This window comes from Helianthus annuus, chromosome 16 (genome assembly GCF_002127325.2).
Source record: "Helianthus annuus cultivar XRQ/B chromosome 16, HanXRQr2.0-SUNRISE, whole genome shotgun sequence".
NCBI lineage: Eukaryota > Viridiplantae > Streptophyta > Magnoliopsida > Asterales > Asteraceae > Helianthus > Helianthus annuus.
This window is the reverse complement of record NC_035448.2, coordinates 117,925,609-117,949,057: the sequence shown is the minus strand read 5'-3', so window position 1 is coordinate 117,949,057 and position 23,449 is coordinate 117,925,609. Positions and strand designations below refer to the sequence as shown.

Sequence of the window (23,449 nt, the reverse complement as noted above, 5' to 3'; positions counted from 1 at the left end):
AAAAAAATCTAAAATTGGTAGGAAATTTGTCTAAACAGTTTTTAGAATATGTAGGAAGTTTGTTGAAAATGGTTTTTTAATTAATTGTTTTCTTAAATTATTATAAAGTATGTTAAAAGTGGGATTTGTGACAAATTTGTCGGAAAAATGGTGGAAAAGGCTTTAAAAAAATTGTCAGAATTTTGTGAAAAATCTTGCGATGGTTGTAATTTGTTGGAAAGTTGTAGCAAATTTTGTGGTAGTTTTGTTGCAATCATACTTTCCGACAAGTATTTTTCACATGAACTTGTTTTGTCGCAAATATGTAGCTAAGGCCAATTTTCCACAGATTTGCTACAAATATGCTTGTCGTAAATCTGGCTGTTTTCTAGTAGTGCTTTAAGGAGGTGAAAAATTAAGTTTGCCAATTGTATTCGCGGTAAAAACAAACACCGTCTACACTTGTTTCTAGTTTTGAATGACAAGAACCAATTACACCATATTGAGATAGAAGAAAGGATTATCTTCAAGAGTGATTAGACCTTCAGGGAGCTCCTTTTTCCAGCAAACTAGTGTCAGTAAAAGCCACCATTGACTTTGTTTTCTACTGCCACCTGTGATTAGACCTTCAGGGACCTCCTTTTCCAGCAAACTGATCATCATTCCATGTAGAAGTCAGCATAGGCTCACTCAGCATGTTCACATTGTTAGCATAGTATTCTTGTACCATATTGGTCCCAATGTACCAGCATAAGGATCCAAACCTAACATCCCATTGTTGTCTAAAGTCCACACATGAGCCAGAATCTCAGTCTGGGCCTGGGCTTGAGACAGGCCCTGAAAATCAGCTTGAGCCTACATAACATATGCACAATTACATACAATATACATTAATCTACAAGCACACAAGCACAAAGATCAACTCGATTACCATTAATGATCACCTGCGCAGAGGATTCCGTGATATATCCTGACCAGCATTAGAATCAGCATGTGTCTTTGAAGTATAATGGTCCCAGAATACCCCCCACCAATCACTTAAAAACCCATCAGCTGCATCACACCCTACACCAACACATAAATCGCTAACTTAAAAAAACCCTATGTTCATATCGGGAAATTGTACTACTTATTGGGCCACATTCTAAAATCAAATGCCCAATCTTTTCTTTTAGAATCTTGAATTATAACTGATTGGGCCACATTCTAAAATCACATTCACGCTTTTGGTTCAGATTAGGATATAGCTCAACATAAGCTATAGCAACACGGGGTAAGTTGATGTTTTGATAAGGAGCTATGCCATTGTACTTAAAAGATGATACGTTTGGGGCATCAATGGTGAGACCCATGGGCTTATTGAATCCAATAAACCATAACTCGTGGAGAGAATTACTTGAGATGTTAATACATCCACTCATAGCACAGCCAGCAAGTGTCAACATCTGAAGAAGCGGAAAACTTTCGTTGCAGTTTACGAACATCGTAGTGTTCATAGCAACCCCAACTAAATGCAAATTCATTAACTTTTTGCAATTAATAAGCTCAATCGTGCATGGTTTGCCACGCGGTCCATGGAAGTATAAAGTTTTAAGATTTGGTGTGTTGAGGTACAAATTCTTCAAGCTTCCACAGCGGTTCAGGCAATCTGGAGACTGTGTCTTGCGGATCAAGTATCCCATGCTTGCTTTCCAAGAATCTTTCCCAGGAAGACTTTCAAGCATTTCGCAGCCTCATGATACCTTGAACAAAGGTTTATGATTGCAAAGGTTGAATATCCCCTGTACACACAGAAAGATATATAAAGCACCAAATTTTTCGTACATGCATAGCTGGACATAATACTGGTTAGATCTACATTCAATTAAAATACAGGTAATGCATTGGAAACATGAAATAAGAGACCAGTATTAGAGTTAAACCTATGAACTAGAGAGTGGTTAATCATGTTTATGTACTATTTTAAGGACAACTGATTTGCTTATGACATGATATGAAATATTTTGACACTGCTGATTTACTTATAAAGATTATCTAACTATCCTCATTTCTTTAGAAAATCAATACAAAAATTATCAAACTATCTTCATATCTTTAGAAAATCAATCACTGTTGTATTCAACAATCAACTAAAATCCCGCCGGAAAATCAAGCCCTTTCGACTTAACTATATATGGATTCAAACATAGAAAACCAACACTGCATTCACGCAAGAGAAACCAACCATCTACAGAAGCTAACATATATTCTACTGTGAAATGGTGGTAAAGATCTTAAATGGACGGCAAAGGTGATTAATCGAAACTCTAAAAGCAGCAGAGAAAAACAAGTAAAACCTATAATATTACTGAAAACAAAATGATCTCTAATGTGCTCTGTTTGGATTAAATTAAGCACCACAAAAAAGCAGAAGGAAGATCAACATCTCAACAAAATCTATAGTCATTTGCAACAGATCTAAAAGGTAGTTGAACTGAAATTTCAGAAATGTAGAGTTTAAAGTTACCATGTGCAGTCAGATTGCACGGGATACCTGTTATAACCTATGAATTCTCAACATGCTATGATCGAGTAACATGTACGTTCTTCAGTTCCCTGCATGATTAAACGGAATACAAGTAAGAAAACCAAAAGCTTATGAAAAAAACAGAACTGGAAATCTCGTCACAATAATAATAGAAAACAAGATTGAAGGTTTACCCTGAGATCACGTCGCCTCTTTTCCTCTAACATTGTTAACGATCGTTACCAGCTAGGGTTGTGTACGGCGGCACTGGCTGAAAAAGATACGTCTGTCGAATTGTTGAAAACTAGGTTTTTATGGTTGTGCGTGGGTATGGGTAAGGTGTGAAATTTACTACTCTACCCCCTCCATTTTACATTTTGTTTTAGTCTTGTTCATCACTTACCCCTTAAATTTGTGGATGTTCATTAATATATATAAGTCCGGATAACTTATATGCATTCTGATTTTAATAGAAAGGTGATGCCACCTCACATAAGAAAGAATATATTGGGAGAGCACAATACATTCCATACCCAAATCTTGGAAGCTTAAGCTAAAGCCAAAACCGAGTTACTATAACACTGAAAAAAGATAATGAAAATAGAAGCAAAGAAACAAGAATTAAAGAAAGCTTTGCCTGAGATCCCATCGCCAGTGCGTTGTATGTTTCCTATAATATAACACTGGCAATGAAGCTTACCGATAAGGGTTGTCGACCATGGGAATTAAAGAGGTCTAGAAAAGACACAACTGATTAAATAACCAAAAGAGAAATAAGTATTTACGATTGTGCATGTCACTACTCGGATTTAGAGCAATGTTGGCGACATATGTGGCCGTTAATGATGTCACCACTATTACATGCGGCGAATGTTCAATAGTGGCAACATTGATCGCCGCTAATGCCTATGCCGGAGCCTTTGTGAAAAATTTGCCAAAAACGGAACAAAACATAATTGGGTGGAGGTTGTTACTAATCAAATTGAACACGAAAATGGAACAATAACCATTAATTTACATTACAAAATTTCTACAAAAAATTATCTAACTAGCTATTTTCAAAAACCATTAACGCTTTGAGAAATCAACATGTTATGATTAGTTAACATGTACCTTTTTCAGTTCCCTGCATGATTGAACCAAATACAAGTAAGAAAATGGAAAGCTTATGATAATACCAAAATGGAAATCTCGTAACAACAATAACAGCAAACGAGATTGAAGGTTTACCCTGAGATCCGTCGCCTCTTTTCCTTTAACATTTTTAATGACCATCACCAATTAGGGTTGTGGACGGTTGTTTGGACAAGATACGTCTTCTTAATTGATGAAAAATAGGTTTTTAGATATATAGGAAGAGGTAATGGGTCTAATACCCGTTCAGAAAAAAATATAAGCATAGATAACTTATATGACATTCTAATTTTGGTAGCAAGATCACCAAACTTCACAGATAGAAAGAGAACGTATTAAGGGGAGTGTAATATATATGTTACCAATTTGAAAGCTTACACTAAAGCCAAAAGTTAGCGTCAAAATGATTACTCTAAAAAATAAATGAAGATTTTTGATTTTTCAATTTTTTTTACATGTTTTTGTATTTTCTGAAATTTCTCCCCCTAAAATGCGAAAAGTTAAGTAAACTGAAAATCTTTTTGGATTTTTGACGTTTAAGAAAATAGTTACAAAAACGATCAGCCGAAAGAGGTTTACTCTTGTTTCACCTTAATACCAATGACCAACAAAAGATAGTCAAAACGAGATTTATCAAAAGCTTTTGTAAACAGGTCAGCACGCTGTTCATCAGTATGGATTTTAACAACATCGATTAATCTTTTGTCAAAACAATCACGTATGAAGTGATACTTAATTTCGATGTGTTTGGTTTTGGAGTGTTGGACAGGATTTCTAATGATAGATAAAGCAGCATTATTATCAACAAAAATAGAGGTAGATAGGAATTCAAAACCGTAGTCGCGCATTTGTTGCTGAATCCACAGAACTTGAGAGTGTAGGTCCGGCTAGGAGGACCTAGTCGTCCAATCCTTGTATACTAACCAACCCGGTTGTGCGGAATCCAACCGGAATGGCAAACCGAGATAGAACACGCACAAAACAACACACACAATATTCACCGATTAACACCACTTGTATTAATGCGAATGAAAGGTTCGGTTACAAAGCAATGTTTACAAATATGTTTTGCAAACTCTCTCACAGTGTGTGTGCTCTCACAAATATGCTCTCTATACTTGCTTGTGTGTCCTCAATGCTGTTCTGTTATGTCTTCAGCCTTTATATAGCAACAGCACAACGAATCAGATCTGATTTGATGAATCAGACCTTGGAGAAACAGAAACTTGACGAAACAAAGAACAACTTGACGAAACTGGATCATGCTTGACGAAACTGACTTGTTTCGTCAAGATCCATCTATTTCGCCAACATTGGGCTTGGGCCCAATGTTTGTTTCGCCAACCAGTGAGCAGCCCATGACTATGTCCTTTATATTCAGCCCAAGTCTTCTTTTGTTAATCTGCTTCATCCGATTTGCTTAGCCCATGTACTAAGTTCATAGCCCAAAGTCTTAATGTTTCTTGATCTTTCACACGACGGAGGAATGTCGTGTTCTTGATCCAAGGCGTGTTACGTCGAGTCGAGTCGCGTCCACAATCATGTATCAACAAACTCCCCCTTGGACGCTACTCGCGAGATTCGCCTTTCATGTCTTCTAAGCCGGAGGATCTTCAATGTCTTCACGTCTTGAAAGCAGAAAGTGTATCAACAAACTTCCCGTTTCATGTAGGAAGTGTGTTGACAAACTCCCCCTTAACATAAGCTCCTTCTTGAGTTATGCTCGTGAAAGACTTGATTTTCAGTGCCTTGAGATCCTTGTGGTGTTGATGATGGTTAGCGACAACTCGATCATCTTCATCTTTTGAGTGCCTTCATGTTGTGTCTTCATTCCGAAGCTTGTCATCGACTATGTTCTCCATGCCTTTAGAATCTGCACATGCGAGAAATCTAAACGCGTAATGAGAACAACTGCTTGGAATATAGTTAGTATAAACAAATGACACACGCATGACCATGTTTCAATCAAAGACCGTCCGACAGTTTGAAAGTTTAACAAATTTATCAATTTTAGTTTTTAACTTTCAAAACATGCAAATTTCGACCGTTTATGAAGATTTAGTCAATTCGGTTTTCGTTCAGGTTTCAGGTAACGAAGACTCGAGCTCCAACATCGTACGATCGAGAATAAAATAGAAATAAAATCTTTTTCTATTTTTTTATAAAGTTTATATTAAAACACACCTAAAATCTTTTTGGTATTTTTGAATTTTTCGAAATGTAAAGACTGAAAGCAGTAAATAAACATTTACAGACATTCTTTTTGCGAGTTTCGAGGGTAAGAGAATCATATCAGTGTACGGTCATGCCAAAACGCTCTCTTTGTTCAATTAATTAACATTAAGATAAGCATCCTATAACAATTATCGGTATTGTTGTCCACATAAGCTCAACTTATCAGATGTAATCATGGCGAGGGGATACGTTAAGGTATGAATTATACTTACCGACCGGTGTTCATCCACATCACGACACATTCCCGTATCAAGGTATGCACGAGGGTTCATCTTACCGGTGAGTATACCGATTATCATCTGTTTGACCGTATATGATGTGAGATTCTCACTTATTTTGATTTTGAAAACAAGCCCTATGTGATAGAATCACTTATTGATGAGGAACTTGATTTTCATATGCATGAGGGCACAGGAGCAAGTCCGTGAACAGGTCAGTACTTTCGTACAGCAGAGAGACGAACTTGACTCCCGGATAAATGTGATATATTATCACTTATTTGTATGGACATGTGATTGTTTATCACTTATTGAGGTCGAATGCAGTATGTACACGTATGTATAGTATCATGGAAGATCTAGACTTGCGTCCCCGTTATTTTTCGGTAAAAGATACAACCATGATACCCAGATGATAAGCAGCATAAAGACCGAATATCTCAGAACCTCGGCAATCTCTCAAACGAAATTTCGGTACTAAGACCATATGCCAATGAATGGTTCCCACCTGGTCTTCAGTCGATTAAGATTTATATCACCCTGCACACTTTAAAATGATTGTGAGCCTACCGATACATCTTATATAGAGCTGCTTATCGTTTTTCATTTTAGGTTTAAGGAGGTTTGGATAGACCACTGATGTACTATCATTTTCTCTTTTGCTCTCCAGGAAACTCATTTTTGTTTTTCTATTGTTTTTGTGTTTTTGAAATTTTTCGATGTTTTTGGATTTTCAGATTTTTGGATTTACTCCCCCTAAAATCAACAAACTAAGATAAATTTAAAAGATACAAAGATATATACAAAAATGATTTTCCGATGTTGGTTTTACTCTTGCATGACCTTAATGCCGTTTACCAATAATAAAAAGTCAAATCTTGATTTGTCAAATGCTTTGGTAAAGAGGTCGGCACGTTGGTCATCGGTGTGGACCTTAACAACATCGATTAGCCTTTTCTCAAAGCAATCACGTATGAAGTGATACTTGATTTCGATGTGTTTGGTCTTTGAGTGCTGCACGGGATTTCTAGTGATCTGTAATGCAGCAGAATTATCAACGTAAATAGGAGTAGTTAGGAATTCAAAACCGTAGTCGCGTAATTGTTGTTGGATCCAAAGAACTTGGGAGCAACAACTTGAGGCAGCAATGTATTCAGCTTTGCATGTTGATGTAGCGACGCATGTCTGCTTCTTGCATTGCCATGTGACTAGGCGATTTCCTAAAAACTGACATCCAGCCGTTGTGGATTTGCCGTCGATTTTGCATCCGCCAAAATCAGAATCACTGAAAGCGATCAAGTCAAAGTTATTATCCCTAGGGTACCATAGACCGGTGTCTGGGCAACCCTTCAAATAACGAAAAATCCTTTTGACAGCTGCAAGATGTGAGGCCTTCGGGTTGACTTGATATCTGGCCAGCAGGCACGTTGGGTACATTATGTCTGGCCTTGATGTTGTGAGATACATAAGAGATCCGATCATCGCGCGGTAGTATGAGGGGTTAACAGCTTCACCCTTCAAGTCTGGAGTAATTCCGTGATTTTGTGGCAGTGGGGTACCAATGGGCGTTGCATCGGACATCTGGAACCGGCTCAAGATGTCACCAACATATTTAGTCTGATGGATGAATATCCCAGACTCCGTTTGTTGCACTTGTAGGCCCAAAAAGAAATTCATTTCCCCCATAGCACTCATCTTGAATTTATCCTGCATAATGCGCTCGAAATTCCTACACAAGACATCATTAGTAGAACCAAAAATAATATAATCAACGTATACCTGTACCAGTAGAAGATCTCCATCTTGTTCTTTGATGAAAAGAGTACAGTCGATAAGACCCCTTCGAAAACCATTCTCCAGCAGATAATTAGATAAGGTTGCATACCAAGCTCGTGGTGCTTGATGAAGACCATAGAGAGCTTTGTTGAGCAACCAAACTCGATCAGGATGGATAGGATCTTCAAAACCTGGAGGCTGTTCGACGTACACCTCTTCTTCAACCACACCATGTAAGAATGCACTTTTGACGTCCATCTGGTAAACCTTGAATCCTTTGAATGAGGCATAAGCCAGAAAGATCCGAATTGCTTCCAGACGTGCAACAGGTGCATAAACTTCGTTATAGTCGATCCCTTCAATCTGACGAAACCCTTGAACGACTAAACGTGCTTTGTTCCGGATAACAACTCCACGGTCATCCTTTTTGCATTTGAACACCCAACGGGTACCAGTCTTCTTGTATCTAGCAGGTTTCTCTACGAGTTTCCAGACACCTAGCTTCTGGAATTGTTGCAGTTCTTCCTGCATTGCTTCCACCCACGAGTTATCTTTCATGGCTTCCTTCCAAGTTCTTGGTTCTTCCTGTGAGACATAACACGCGAAAGACCAATCGTTTTGTTGACCAAATTGTCGAATAGCTGCATACAGGCCTGCATTGTTGTTGTTCCGCAACATGTTTCTTGTTTGAATGCCACTTTGCACATTTCCGATGATGTTTTGTTGAGGATGGGTATTATGAATCCTTGTTTCAGGATTATCTCGAACTAGAATATTTATACCCAGATTGTTGAAATTGAGATCAACAACTAAATCAATGCCTGGAATTGACGAAGAGGATGATGCAGTAGCTTCAGCTGTTCTAGAGGCATCCACTGGAGGAGTACCCTCTGAAGTACCATGAACTGCTGTTGTAGGGACTTCTTGATCTGCATCCAGAAATTCATCATCCTCTGAAGATTCGTTCAATTCGGTTGCATCATGAAAATCCTCATTGTCGAGAGTATTATTGTTCACCGAAGATGGTTCTTGATTGACAAGAATTGGACGAACCACCGGTGAAACTGTTGCATTGTCACTCTCGAAAAACATCCTTGCCGCAGCACTTTCTTCAACGGCTTCGACATTTATCGAATTGAAAAAGTCATCGTACTCAAACATCCAAGGCTGACCAGGACATTTGACTGGCAAAGTGTGCCTCTGTACTCTGACTTCAGACCATTCCTCGACCCTTTTTGTCTCTAGATTCCAGACTCGTAAGTTCGGGGTGGCATACCCAAGAAAGTATCCCTCAATTGCTTTTGCCCCAAACTTTCCATTAGGATCGATCATAGTGCACGGAGCTCCAAACGGTTCAAGATATGACAAATCTGGTTTCCGTTTGTGAAGAAGCTCAAAGCAGGTCTTGTTGTGCCTTTTGACTGTAAGGACTCGGTTTAATGTATAACATGCAGAGGCCACAACTTCAGTCCAGAATGGAATGGGCAACTGCGACTCTACCAACATTGTCCTAGCAGTCTCGATCAATGTGCGGTTCTTACGTTCAGCGACGCCATTCTGTTGAGGAGTATAAGCTGCACTAAATTCATGAAGAATACCTTTTGAAGTGCAAAACTCCGCCATGGCATGATTCTTAAATTCAGTACCATTGTCGCTACGTATCCGCCTAACCTTTAATTTATACAAATTCTCAATCTGAATGATTAAGTTTTTGATAATACCAAAGGTTTCACTCTTGTGTGCCATGAACGCCACCCACGAAAATCTTGAATAATCATCAGTTATCACGAGGCAGTATTGATCATTCCTGATACTTTTGTGCTTGACAGGACCGAACAAATCCATGTGCAAACGTTCAAGAGGAACTGCCACCGTGTTGATCTTCTTTGTAGGGTGTTTCTTCTTCGTTTGTTTTCCTTTTTGGCACGAAACACAGACGTCTTGAAGATGGAAATTTTTGAGAGGTACACCATTCACCAATTCATTTGACACCAAATGATTCATTTTGCGTAAGTGAATGTGACCCATTCGTCTATGCCAAGAGATTGAGTCTTTTTCTGTGGCTTTGGAAACGAAACATGTTGCTTGTGTAGACGTAGTAATAGCTTGGCTCATATCAAGGACATACAAATCATTTATCCTTGGAGCAGATAAGAGAATCCATTCTTTTGGAATTTTGAAGCCGGGTTTCAGCACATAACATCCATTAGCATCAAAGTGTAATGAGAACCGCTTGTCACAAATTTGAGAAACACTAAGAAGATTGTGATCAAGTTGTTGCACGAAATTGATCTTGTCAAAACTGACAATCCCGTTGGATATCATTCCTTCACCCGTAATATAACCACCCCTATCTCCAGCAAAAGCAACATAACCTCCTCTAATAGATTTGACGTCGTAGAGAAGCTTCATGTCGCCTGTCATGTGCCTGGATGCCCCACTATCAACAATCCAATGACTACTGATAGTTCCTCCTGGAACACCCTACACATGAACTCAATTGATTAGTTGGAGATGGGGACCCAAGCCATTGTGGTCTTGGGTCTTCCATTTTCATCAACAACAATTACTTCTTTTCTTTGATGATTGGTAAATTGTGATGGTCCCCCTGATTCAGTAACCGTTTTTGGTTTCCAGGTCTGTTTTGCTTTACCAGTGTTATTCTTTAAAATTTTAACTTCATGGTTGTCTGAAGTTTTTGAATTGTCTGGTTTTACAGAAACAGATGTTTTGTTAACCACATCGGTTTTAATCGCCTTTTCAATTTTCTTGACCTGTTGGCGTCTCTGTTTCATTTCCCTTTCTTTTACAAGGCGGGGATCTTGTTTTACAGAAACAGATTGTTTACGGTCAGTTTGGTCACGAGGAACATCAACTTTGTCTTTTTGTTTATGAAGATATGGACAATGTCGAATTACATGTCCAATTGTTCCACATTCAAAACATGATCTTCGTTCAACAAACCCCGAAGTATCATTTGATCGTCTAGCCGATGATGATGAACTTTGTGATCCCGAGGTACTAGGTTTCGAACTGTTTGATTCATTTCTTTTCAACACAGTTGCTTTCTTAACAAAATCCAAATTAGATTTGTTTTCAAACGTTTCTATTTTATCCGTTCCCTTTGATTTCACAAAGTTCACATTTTTCTTCTTCTTTTGATTCGGATTCTTCTGAGCTTGAGCGGGTGATTTTCCTTTTTGATTGGTGTGATTTTGCTGTTTTGGCACTGTTGGTAATTTCTTATTGCCAAATTGTTTTCGAATTTCGGCCTTTGGAATAGGAGGGCATTGTGTAACTGTAACATGTGGTCCTGTCTTTCCCAAAAACTTACTTGTCGAATTTTCAAAGACTTTACTTATTAAGGATTGATTAACATTCTTAATAGGAAAATCTTTGTCAGAGTAGATTTTATCATCACCAACAAGAGTGTACAGCAAGTTCACACTCTCCGACTCTTGTGCAGACGAGGACTCTATTGCAACAGTCTTAACGGGTTTTGCAGGAGGATCACATAGAATATGATTCTCAAGAGGTATGTCCTCTTCTTTGATTTCCGCATCAGACTGTGGTGGGTCAGTATTATCGGATTCATCATCAGAAGAATTAGCATCCTCAATAATAACTGAAGGATCCTGATTCAGTTCAGCAGAAGTCACACATGTATCTGCTGATACATCTGAATCTGAGGATACTTCTTTCTTGTATCCGAGTCATGTTGCAAACTCCTTCACATCAAGAGGGACAGATGGTTCAAAGAAAGTTCTGTCTTCCTCGTCAGGCATCGCATCATAATTGTGTCTCACAGGTGGTGGACATTTCTTGTAGCCTATGCATGTGACATCCTGTTTTTCTTTCTGAACGTCAATGATGTGATCCAACACATAGCTAGAGCTCAAATAACTATCTAGCTTAAGTTGGATCGCCTCACTTTCGGTTTTGACACAAGCCATCTCCTTTTGCATTATCTCAAGGCGAGATATATACAAATTAATGTCAGTTTGTTTTCTGGAAACCAATTTTGTCAGTTCGGTTTTATCTTGCTTTAATTTTTCGATTACTGACTTAAATTCCTTTTCATGGTTTTCGTAAAACATGTTGGCTTCAGTGCACTTGGAAAGATCCACAGTCAACTTCTGGTTGTGGATGAATGTCACATCATACTTTTCTTGCAAAGCCTCGTGTTTGCTTTGCAAGTCACACCACTTATCCTTCAAAGAAACATGTTTGTCTTGCAAGTCAAACAAACTAGCTTGTAAAGCATCATGTTTGCCTTGCAAATCAGACATGTTTGCTTCCAACTCAGCACATTTAACACTTAAACTATCACAATTATCACAATTAATAGCAGTGGGTTCATCGACACATACCTGACTTGATGAACTGTCGACATTAGCCATAAAGGCTGAATGGAGAGAAGACAAAGAATAAGCAGCTTGATCCACCAAGATAGATCTTCTGTTTGTTCCTGCTGCAGCTTCCTCCAAAAGATCATCAATGTCTGCATCGACTGACACACTTGATGTCTCACCCACATGATCATCGCCTGAACTCGAGGATTCTTCATCTGAACTTCTGCTATAACCAGAAGAATCTTCATCCTCAGAAGATTCACCACCATTGGCGGAAGATTCTCCACCACTGGTGTGAACTAAATCCTTAACCACTTCAGCAAAACATGTTGTTCCATCTGGAGCATCACCACTCAGCTGAATTGACCAGTCACAACCTTCATCTACTTGAACCACAAGTGCCCGGTTGGCATTTGATGTTCCAGCTTGGCTCTGGTTTTTGACAGGTATCAATGTACGCTCATTGTTCCTGTTCTGGTTCTGCTGGTTGCCTTGGTTTCTAAAGGGATTCTGGTTCCCATGCTGTGCTGGCCTTGTACATTCCCTTTTAAAGTGACCCCGTTCACCACAATTGAAGCACTTTACTGCCTGTTTATCGAACCCATACTTGGTGTCTTTCTTGCTCTCCAAGCTGGTTCTGCCAGTTCTTTCCATGAAATCCTTTGCCCTTCTTACAGCACTAGCAAAGGCCCACTTGATGTCCATCAAGTCCATCTCTTCCTTGTCAATCTGCTGATAGTCTTCTTGTGTCAGATTAATGTTGCCAATCTGACCTTCCACTAACCCACAGTACGCGCTCACTAAAGTGTTAAGCAGCTCCATGTGTTCCCTTGCTACTTCCACACTGACCTTTGAAAAGCTTGAAGTGTCGAGCCGTACTGTATTTGGCTTTGATTGCTGCCCAGCAGATGATGTATTTCCATAACACGCTTGTTGTTGAGCAGGAGGAGGTGGTGGTAGTGGATTTCCATACATGTCTGTGGTGGGAGCCGGCTTAACAGGAACTTGTATTGGATTGCCATACATATCCGTGCTTGTGACAAACGCCGCTTGAAGTGGAGCATGTGAACCAGGTCTTGCAGACGAAGAACTGGAAGTTCCATAATACATCTCAGGATTGCATGGCACAATGGATTTTGCAGAAGAAGTACTCGGAGTTCCATAATACATTTCAGGATTTTATTCTCTCTGCTGTATGAAGTCGTTGATGTTTGTAGTGGTCAAAACCCCGTTATACTTCAAAATCTCCAAGAAACTATTCCATTGGGGAGGCAACGCATCAGCAAACTTCTTCACCACCTCTGCTGTAGTTGTTACTACTCCAAAATTACCCAACTCTGTAAGCAAGTGATAAAACCGGCTTGTCATATCTCCCAACGATTCCTTATCCATACACGTGAAGCCATCGAATTCTTTCTTGAGGAGATCGTGTCGCAGTTGACGTGTTGCTTCATTCCCCACCCCTCTGGTCTTCAACGCGTCCCACAATTTCTTCGTTGTCTTGAAGCTAACAAACTGGTGGTAGATATCCTTGCTTAACGCCTGAGTGAGAATGGCGTATGCTTTCTTTTCCAGATCATACGTTTTCTTTTGATCTTCAGGAAGATCGGCAAACGTAGCAGTAGATGAAGCGGCAACCTCTATAGCTTGATCGAAATCTGTAGTGAAACGTATCCACAGTTCGGTATTTTGACCAAGAACGTATGTACGAAATCTATCAACCCAACCCGGATACTCGTTTAAGTGCATCAACTTTGGAGGTCGATTTAAACTTCCGGTTTCGCTCTCGCTCAATAAAATGCTTTGAATACTGGGCGTCTGATTTGATACGAATGCCCATTGACCGGTTGATATGGCAGTTGCTTGTGAAGATGTCGACACGGGAGATTCGGCCCATGAGGGAGATAAACTTGTATTTGTGTACTTTCCACTATCTGGAGCCGGAGTTCCCCACCAACTTGGATTCATGTTTGATGTGATAAATAAATTCGTAAAAATCACACTCAAATCAAACTGTTAAATCACAATAGTAAACCTTCTGTGTAAACAGATAAGTGTTTCGACGAAACAAAATCTTAACACTTGGTTGACGAAATAGAAATCTAAACAAGTTTGGCGAAACAAGAAAGCTTAATGATTCTTTTTGGCGAAACAAAAATCCAACATAGTTGACGAAACAGAAAAAGGGCCTTTATGGGCTTGGCGAAACAGGGCCCAACATGAGATAATATCTTGAAATTAAGTTGACGAAAATGAACTGTCTCTTGGGCTTCAAATTAAAAGTCCTTTAAATTAATTTTGGGCTTTATAACCGATGACTTGGCCCAAGAAATTGACGAAATGAAATTAAGTTTCGTTGACTAGCTTGTTTTGTTCTTTAAAGTTGACGAAACATGAATATGATTCGTCAAAGAATTCTTTTTGTTTCGTCAAACATGAATAAGGATGCTGTTTCGTCAAAATAAAAATGATTTCTGTTTCGTCGGGGTTTGATTCGCCGAAAAGGTGACAGTGGGTTGGTAAAAAAAAGTGGGTGTGACTTTCTGTTTCAACCTTATCTACTGACACACATACATGCTTTCGGCTAAAGACATCCCCTTTCACCAAACAAGATATGGGTTGTATTATTTTAATCAATAACAGTTTCCCAAACACAAACACTTTCACAAATAATTCTTAAGGATCAAAAAGGTGAAAACATGAAGATCAGTTTGAAGATGATAAGAACACTATGACTTTTCCGGCAAAAATATCAGTTTTCCGGTAACCCGACACATTTCCGAAACGCGGTTTTGCTTGATAATGTTTAGTAAAAACCACAAACTAACATGTGAGCATGAACAATAACAAGGTTTTTAACAAAACATAAAGCAAAAACACAAGATTTAAACCGGATAAACAAAGTTTTTCAGAAAATTATGAACTTTTAGACCCGAAAAACACAAGAACACCTCGGTTTTAACAAGGATAAGAGCGAGCCAAGGCTCTGATACCACTTGTAGGTCCGGCTAGGAGGATCTAGTCGTCCAATCCTTGTATACTAACCAACCCGGTTGTGCCGAATCCAACCGGAATGGCAAACCGAGATAGAACACGCACAAAACAACACACACAATATTCACCGATTAACACCACTTGTATTAATGCGAATGAAAGGTTCGGTTACAAAGCAATGTTTACAAATATGTTTTGCAAACTCTCTCACAGTGTGTGTGCTCTCACAAATATGCTCTCTATACTTGCTTGTGTGTCCTCTATGCTGTTCTGTTATGTCTTCAGCCTTTATATAGCAACAGCACAACGAATCAGATCTGATTTGACGAATCAGACCTTGGAGAAACAGAAACTTGACGAAACAAAGAACAACTTGACGAAACTGGATCATGCTTGACGAAACTGACTTGTTTCATCAAGATCCATCTATTTCGCCAACATTGGGCTTGGGCCCAATGTTTGTTTCGCCAACCAGTGAGCAGCCCATGACTATGTCCTTTATATTCAGCCCAAGTCTTCTTTTGTTAATCTGCTTCATCCGATTTGCTTAGCCCATGTACTAAGTTCATAGCCCAAAGTCTTGTTTCTTGATCTTTCACACGACGGAGGAATGTCGTGTTCTTGATCCAAGGCGTGTTACGTCGAGTCGAGTCGCGTCCACAATCATGTATCAACAGAGAGCAACAACTTGAGGCAGCAATGTATTCAGCTTCACAAGTTGATGTAGCGACACAAGTTTGCTCCTTGCACTGCCACGTGACTAAGCGACTTCCCAAGAATTGACATCCAGCCGTTGTGGATTTGCCATCTATTTTGCATCCGCCGAAGTCTGAATCACTAAAAGAACCCAAGTCAAGACTATCATCCTTAGGGTACCAGAGACCGGTGTCCGAGCATCCCTTCAGATAGCGGAAAATCCTCTTAACAGCTCCAAGATGAGATGCTTTAGGGTTAGCTTGATATCTTGCAAGCAGGCACGTTAGATACATGATGTCAGGCCTCGATGCTGTGAGATACATGAGTGATCCGATCATAGCGCGATAATAAGAAGAGTTGACACTTTCACCCTTCAAGTCCGGAGTAATCCCGTGATTAGTCGGAAGTGGGGTACCAATGGGCGTTGCTTCAGAAATCTGGAATCGGCTCAAGATGTCACCAACATATTTAGTCTGATGGATGAATATCCCAGACTCAGTTTGTTGTACTTGCAGGCCCAAAAAGAAATTCGTCTCTCCCATTGCGCTCATTTCAAACTTCTCCTGCATAACACGTTCAAATTGCCTGCACAAAGTATCGATAGTAGAACCAAAAATGATATCATCAACGTATACCTGTACTAACAACAAATCACCATCATGTTCCTTGATGAAAAGAGTACAGTCGATAAGACCCCGTCGAAAACCGTTCTCCAGCAGATAAGTAGATAAAGTTGCGTACCAAGCCCTCGGTGCTTGATGTAACCCGTAGAGAGCTTTGTTGAGCAACCAAACCCGATCGGGATGGATAGGATCTTCGAAACCTAGAGGTTGTTCGACATACACCTCTTCTTCAACAATACCATGCAAGAATGCGCTTTTGACGTCCATCTGGTAGACTTTGAATCCTTTAAAAGAAGCATAAGCTAGAAAGATCCGAATAGCCTCCAGACGAGCAATTGGTGCATAAACCTCATTATAATCAATGCCTTCGATTTGACGAAAGCCCTGAATAACCAATCTCGCCTTGTTGCGATTGACCACTCCACGATCATCCTTTTTGCACTTGTAAACCCAACTGGTGCCAATTTTCTTGTAGTTGTCGGGTTTTTCAACAATGTCCAAACACCCAGTTCTGGAACTGTTGTAGTTTCTCTTGCATTGCTTCAACCCAAGAATTATCCTTTAAGGCTTCTTTCCAAGATTTCGGTTCTTCTTGTGAAATGTAACACGCGAAGGACCAATCATTTTGAAGACCAGATTCTCTAATGGCTGAATACAAACCAGCAGAGCATTCTGGTTGTTTCTCAGCTGATTACACGTCTGCACCCCGCGTTGGACATGTCCTATGATATTCTGCTGTGGATGAGTATCATGAATCCTCATTTCAGGATTTTCAGGAACACGAGCATTAATACCCAAATTGTTAATATTAAGATCAACAACCAACTCCACACCTGGAATATGTGTAGAAGTGGATGCATTCCCTTCAGCAGTATCAACATCCTGCACATGAGGAGTTTCAACAGAGGTGCCCTGAGTAGGAGCAACTGGAGCTGAAGTGCCTTCAGTAGCATCAAGATATTCATCATCTTCCGATGACTCATTGTACTCAGTAGTATCTTCAAATACCTCATTTTGAACCGTGTTGTTAACCGAATTAGAACCTTGGGGGTTAACAATAACGGGTCTAACCAATGGCGAGCTAGCAGCGTTGTTACTATCAAATAACATTCTAGCCGCTGCAGAATCTTTGTCAAAGGTTGGCAGATTAAAGGAGTCGAATAGCCCATCGTAGTCGAACATCCAAGGATCACCCGGAGCTCTAACAGAACTAGTATACCTTTGAACCCTTACTTTACTCCATAGCTCAATCTTTTTGGTAGCCAGATTCCATACGCGAAAATTAGGAGTAGCATATCCAAGGAAGAAACCCTCGATAGCTTTAGCGCCAAACTTTTCATCCGGCTCAATCATAGTGTATGGACCGCCAAAAGGTTCTAGAAAAGATAGATCCGGTTTCCTTTTCTGTAGAAGTTCGAAACAAGTCTTACCATGTCTCTTCAAACAAACGACACTACTTCTGTCTTCTCAACAATCAATCACTCTGACCAATCTAGACAAAAACTTAATTATGAGCAAAGCAAAATTATAGACTTAAACATGATACGAAATTAAAAACACAAATATGTAACTGAATGAATTAAAAAACTTTTGTAAAGTAATCATCTTTGCTTGTGCCCAACTCTTGAATGGGATCATAAAAGAGCTATCACCTCCATTCATCACTGGATAGTTCTTGTAAGCTTGCAGTTGGAATAAAAAATGAATCTGAATAATTTAAGCTACACAACTTCAAAAGCTCTCCAGATTGTTGCTTCAATGATGGATCATGATTCATCACACCCACCATGTATAAAAACATGGGGCTCACACACTCTTTCTTAAAGCGAGTTCACTTTCTAGGACAGTTTATAAAGCATCCAGGATGAAAATGTAACCCACGAGAATTGATGTGTGTTTTGATTATTATCATTATATTATTAAATGTGCATTGATGTGCAACCCATGGTTGCCTTTGAAAATATAACGTAGAGAAAAAAATAAAGGGAGTTATGGGTTTTAGTTAAATGATTATTAAATGTGCATTGATGTGTAACCCATGGTTGCGTTCAAAAATATAACGTGAGTTATGGGTTTTAATTAAATTAAATGATTACATTATACACACACTAATTGCTTATTTGAAACCCTCCATTCTCGTATGCAGTTACATATTTATATGTTTTTTCTAGTTCATATACCCTTTTAATAATAAATGAAAAACAATTTTTTTTTAATTTCCTTCAATGATCATAAAACTCTTGACTTCCTTTGTATAAATTGGGTATGGATTAGCTTCCTCTATAATAAATTCATGATGGTGTTAGAAAGACAAATTCACCCCCAAAATGAAATTAATATATGCATTAATATGTTGTATACTAAACATTTGTACTTGTACCTTATAATTTTTAAGAAGTCCCTATGGAAAAAAAGACAACTTTACCCCCACACTTAATTAATCTATGCATTGTGTGTTGTATACTAAGCATTTCTTCTTGTACCTCTTAATTTTTAAGAAGTCCTTGGGGAAATGCTTTATAATATAGTATAGTATAGTAAGTATAATAGTATAGATATAGATAAGTCCGGATAACTTATATGCATTCTCTGATTTTAATAGAAAGATGATGCCACCTCACAAAAAAAAAAAAGAATATATTGAGGAGAGCACAATACACTCCATACCCAAATCTCGGAAGCTTAAGCTAAAGCCAAAACCGAGTAACTATAACTCTGAAAAAAGATAAAGAAAATAGGAACAAAGAAACAAGAATTAAAGAAAGCTTTGCCTGAGATCCCATCGCCAGTGCGTTGTATGTTTCCTATAATATAACACTTGCAATGAAGCTTACCAATAAGGGTTGTCGACCGTGGGAATTCAAGAGGTCTAGAAAAGACACAACGGATTAAATAACCAAAAGAGAAATAAGTATTTACGATTGTGCATGTCACTACTCGGATTTAGAGCAATGTTGGCGACATATGTAGCCGCTAATGATGTCACCACTATTACATGCCGCGAATGTTCAATAGCGGCAACATTGATTGTCTCTAATGCCTATGCCGGAGCCTTTGTGAAAAATTTGCCAAAGACGGAACAAAATATAATTGGGTGGAGGTTGTTACTAATCAAATTGAACACCAAAATGAAATAAAAACCATTAATTTACATTACAAAATTTCTAAATAAAATTATCTAACTAGCTATTTTCAAAATCCATTAACGCTATGAGCAATCAACATGTAAGATTACCACCTCTACAATATGTTTTACCCATTAGGAAAAAAAACCTGAATCCACACATTCATAGGTAAACATGTAAGATTACCACCTCTACAATATATGCACACATACATGCATAAAAAGGTTAATCTGTCATCAAGGCAACTGCTGCTGGATCAAGACAAGTTGGCTGGAATTCCACAACATTTTTATTTCACAACAAACCGATTGAGCAGCCGATTTCATGAGTTCTTCAACATCTACCACGTACGAACTTGATTCCACCAAATTTTTTCCAGACCATACACCTTTGACTAGATGTATGGTTCCTTTTCCAACCTCTTGTCCCTTATCATCTGTAAGTATAACATGTTGTCCAATCTGTAATGTGCTCTGTTTGGATTAAATTAAGCACCAGCAAAATCAGAAGGAAGATCAACAACATCTCAACAAAATCTATAATTATTTGCAACAGATCTAAAAGGTAGTTGAACTGAAATTTCAGAAATGTGGAGTTTAACATTACCATGTGCAGTCAGATTGCACGGGATACTTGTTATAACCTATGAATTCTCAACATGTTATGATCGAGTAACATCTACGTTCTTCAGTTCCCTGTATGATTAAACCGAATACAAGTAAGAAAATCGAAAGCTTATGAAAATACAAAACTGGAAATCTCGTCACAATAATAATAGCAAACAAGATTGAAGGTTTACCCTGAGATCACGTCGCCTCTTTTCCTCTAACATTGTTAATGATCGTTACAAATTAGGGTTGTGTACGGCGGCACTGGCTGATAAAGATACGTCTGTCGAATTGTTGAAAACTAGGTTTTTATGGTTGTGCGTGGGTATGGGTAAGGTGTGACATTTACTATTATCCCCTCCATTTTACATTTTGTTTTAGTCTTGTTCATCACTTACCCCTTAAATTTGTGGAGGTTCATTAATATATATAAGTGCGGATAACTTAATTATATGCATTCTGATTTTAATAGAAAGATGATGCCACCTCACATAAAGAAAATAGAAGCAATCAAACAAGAAATAAAGAAAGCTTTGCCTGAGATCCCATCGCCAGTGCGTTGTAGTGCGTTGTATGTTTCCTATAATATAACACTAGCAATGAATTCGCTTACCAATAAGGGTTGTCGACCGTAGGAATTAAAGAGGGCTAGAAAAGACACAACTGATTTAACCAAAAGAGAAGTAAGTACTTAAGATTGTGCAATACACTACTCGGATTTAGGGCAATGTTGGCGACATATGTGGCCGCTAATGATGTCACCACTATTACATGCCGCGAATGTTCAACCGAAAGCTTATGAAAATACAAGTAAGAAAACCGAAAGCTTATGAAAATACAAAACTAATAATAGCAAACAAGATTGAAGGTTTACCCTGAGATCACGTCGCCTCTTTTCCTCTAACATTGTTAATGATCGTTACCAGTTAGGGTTTCGTACGGCGGCACTGGCCGAAAAAGATATGTCTGTCGAATTGTTGAAAACTAGGTTTTTATGGTTGTGCGTGGGTATGGGTAAGGTGTGAAATTTACTATTCTACCCCCTCGGTTTTACATTTTGTTTTAGTCTTGTTCATCAATTACCCCTTACATAGAAAGATGATGCCACCTCACATAAAAAAGAATATATTGAGGAGAGCGCAATATTTCCATACCCAAATATTTATCAGATCACGTATCTCACTAACTCAGCCATTTTGTTTCTACCTTATATTTATTGACCGATGTTGACTCGAAGCATATCCATCTAAAACTTGTTTGTAAGCCTGAAAACAATCGAATCTTCATAAATGGTCGAAGTTGACAAATTTTGAAAGTTAAAGATCTAAAATTGAACAATTTTGAAACTTTCAAAATATTGACCGTTGGTAGTTGAATAAAAGTTGGTCTCCCATGTGTGTCGTCAGTTAATACTGTTTAATATCAATCCTGTAGATCTAGTCGCCTAATCCTTGTATACAAACCACCCCGGTTGTGCGGAATCCAACCGAGATAGCAAACCGAGATAGAACACGTAAATAAACGACACACAAGATTCAACGATTAACACCTCTGTATTAATACTATGAAAAGTCTGTTACAGCTCAATGTTTACAAATATACTCTGTAAACTCTCTCTCAGTTCTCTCGTGTGTGTGTTCTGTGTTCTCTCTATGTGTTCTCTAACTAGTTCTGTGTTGAGACTGTCTATTTATAGTCACACAACATCACAGACACCACGAAACGGAACTGGCTTGGCGAAACAAAACTTTATCGACCAAACAAATGAAACAGGCGACGAAATGGAATCCAGTCGATGAAACAAGTGTGTTTCGTCGACTTCCTTTTGTTTCGCCGATTATGGGCTTAGGCCCAACATATGAAGTCCACTAGTGTGTTTCGCCGATCTGTTTAGCCCAAGGACTAAGTTCAAAGTCTTTTATGTCTTGGCCCGCTTGAAAGCTTGAAGCACGCGACGGAGGAATGTCGTTGCTAAGCCGAGTCGCGTCAAGTCGAGTCGCGTCCACAAATATGTATCAACAAACTCCCCCTTGGACGCTACTCGCGAGATTCGCCTTTCATGTCTTCTATGTCGGAGGATCTTCAATGTCTTCACGTCTTGAAAGCAGAAAGTGTATCAACAAACTCCCCGTTTCATGTAGGAAGTGTGTTGACAAACTCCCCCTTAACATAAGCTCCCCCTTGAGTTATGCTCGTGAAAGACTTGATCTTTATAACTTGAGATCCTTGTGGTATTAATGATGGTCAGCGGCAACTCGATCATCTTTATCATTTGAGTGCCTTCACGTCGTGTCTTCATTCCGAAGCTTGTCATCGACCATGATCTCCTTGCCTTTAGCATCTGCACATGCAAGAAATCTAAACGTGAAATGAGAACAACTGCTTGGAATATAGTTAGTATAAGCAAATGACACACGTATGACCATGTCTCAATCAACTACCATCCGACAGTTTGAAAGTTTAACAAATTAATCAATTTCAGTTTTTAACTTTCAAAAACTTGCAAATTTTGACCGTTTATGAAGATTTAGTCAATTTGGTTTTCGTTCAGGTTTCAGGCAACGAAGACTCGAGATCCAACATCGTACAATCGAAACTAAGATAGAAATAAAATCTTTTTGGCTTTTAGAAAATTTATATTAAAACACACCTAAAATCTTTTTGGAATTTTTGAATATTTCAAATGTAAAGACTGAAAGCAGTAAATAAATATTTACAGACATTCTTTTTGCGAGTTTCAAGGGTAAGAGAATCATATTAGTGTACGGTCACGCCAAAACGCTCTTTTTGTTCAATTAGTTAATATTAAGATAAGTATCCTATAACGATTATCGGTATTGTTGTCCACATAAGCTCAACTTATCAGATGTAATCATGGCGAGGAGATACGTTAAGGTATGATTTATACTTACTGATGTGTGTAAAATGCAACATATAAATCACATCACTTAAGGCATAAAACTAACCCTTTTTGAGTACTAATGCTGGAAAAATAGTGTTTTTGTCTTCCTTTTGCATTTTCAGGATTAAATGAGCTCAAAATCACAAAAGAAGCAAAAAGACAACTAATTCTAGCATAAATACAAGAAAAGGAATAAAAGTAGACTGCCCGGACCCTCAACGGCACCTCCCAAGGCAAAGGAGAAGAAACAGAGTCTGAACACGCCCCGTGTCCAGCGAACACGGGGGCGTGCCAGGAAGCA

At 38.7% G+C, this 23,449-nt stretch overlaps 1 protein-coding gene across 6 annotated transcripts; it reads right to left on the bottom strand.

Moving 5' to 3' along the window:
• Positions 1-387: 387 nt before the first annotated feature.
• Positions 388-21,176, bottom strand: LOC110917222. 6 transcript variants are annotated; one of them, XM_035985207.1, is made up of 5 exons: positions 20,438-20,495; positions 20,245-20,333; positions 1,376-1,760; positions 924-1,044; positions 388-834 (listed from the first exon to the last, which is right to left on the bottom strand). In XM_035985207.1, the coding sequence occupies exons 3-5, from the start codon at positions 1,701-1,703 to the stop codon at positions 762-764; spliced, it is 522 nt and encodes a 173-aa protein (XP_035841100.1). In that variant the 5' UTR covers positions 1,704-1,760; positions 20,245-20,333; positions 20,438-20,495; the 3' UTR covers positions 388-761. The 6 variants fall into 6 exon arrangements, 1 of the variants encoding a protein (XP_035841100.1); XR_004883689.1 differs by lacking the exon at positions 20,438-20,495 and adding an exon at positions 21,121-21,176 and having other exon boundaries at positions 911-1,760; XR_004883687.1 differs by having other exon boundaries at positions 911-1,760.
• Positions 21,177-23,449: the final 2,273 nt, after the last annotated feature.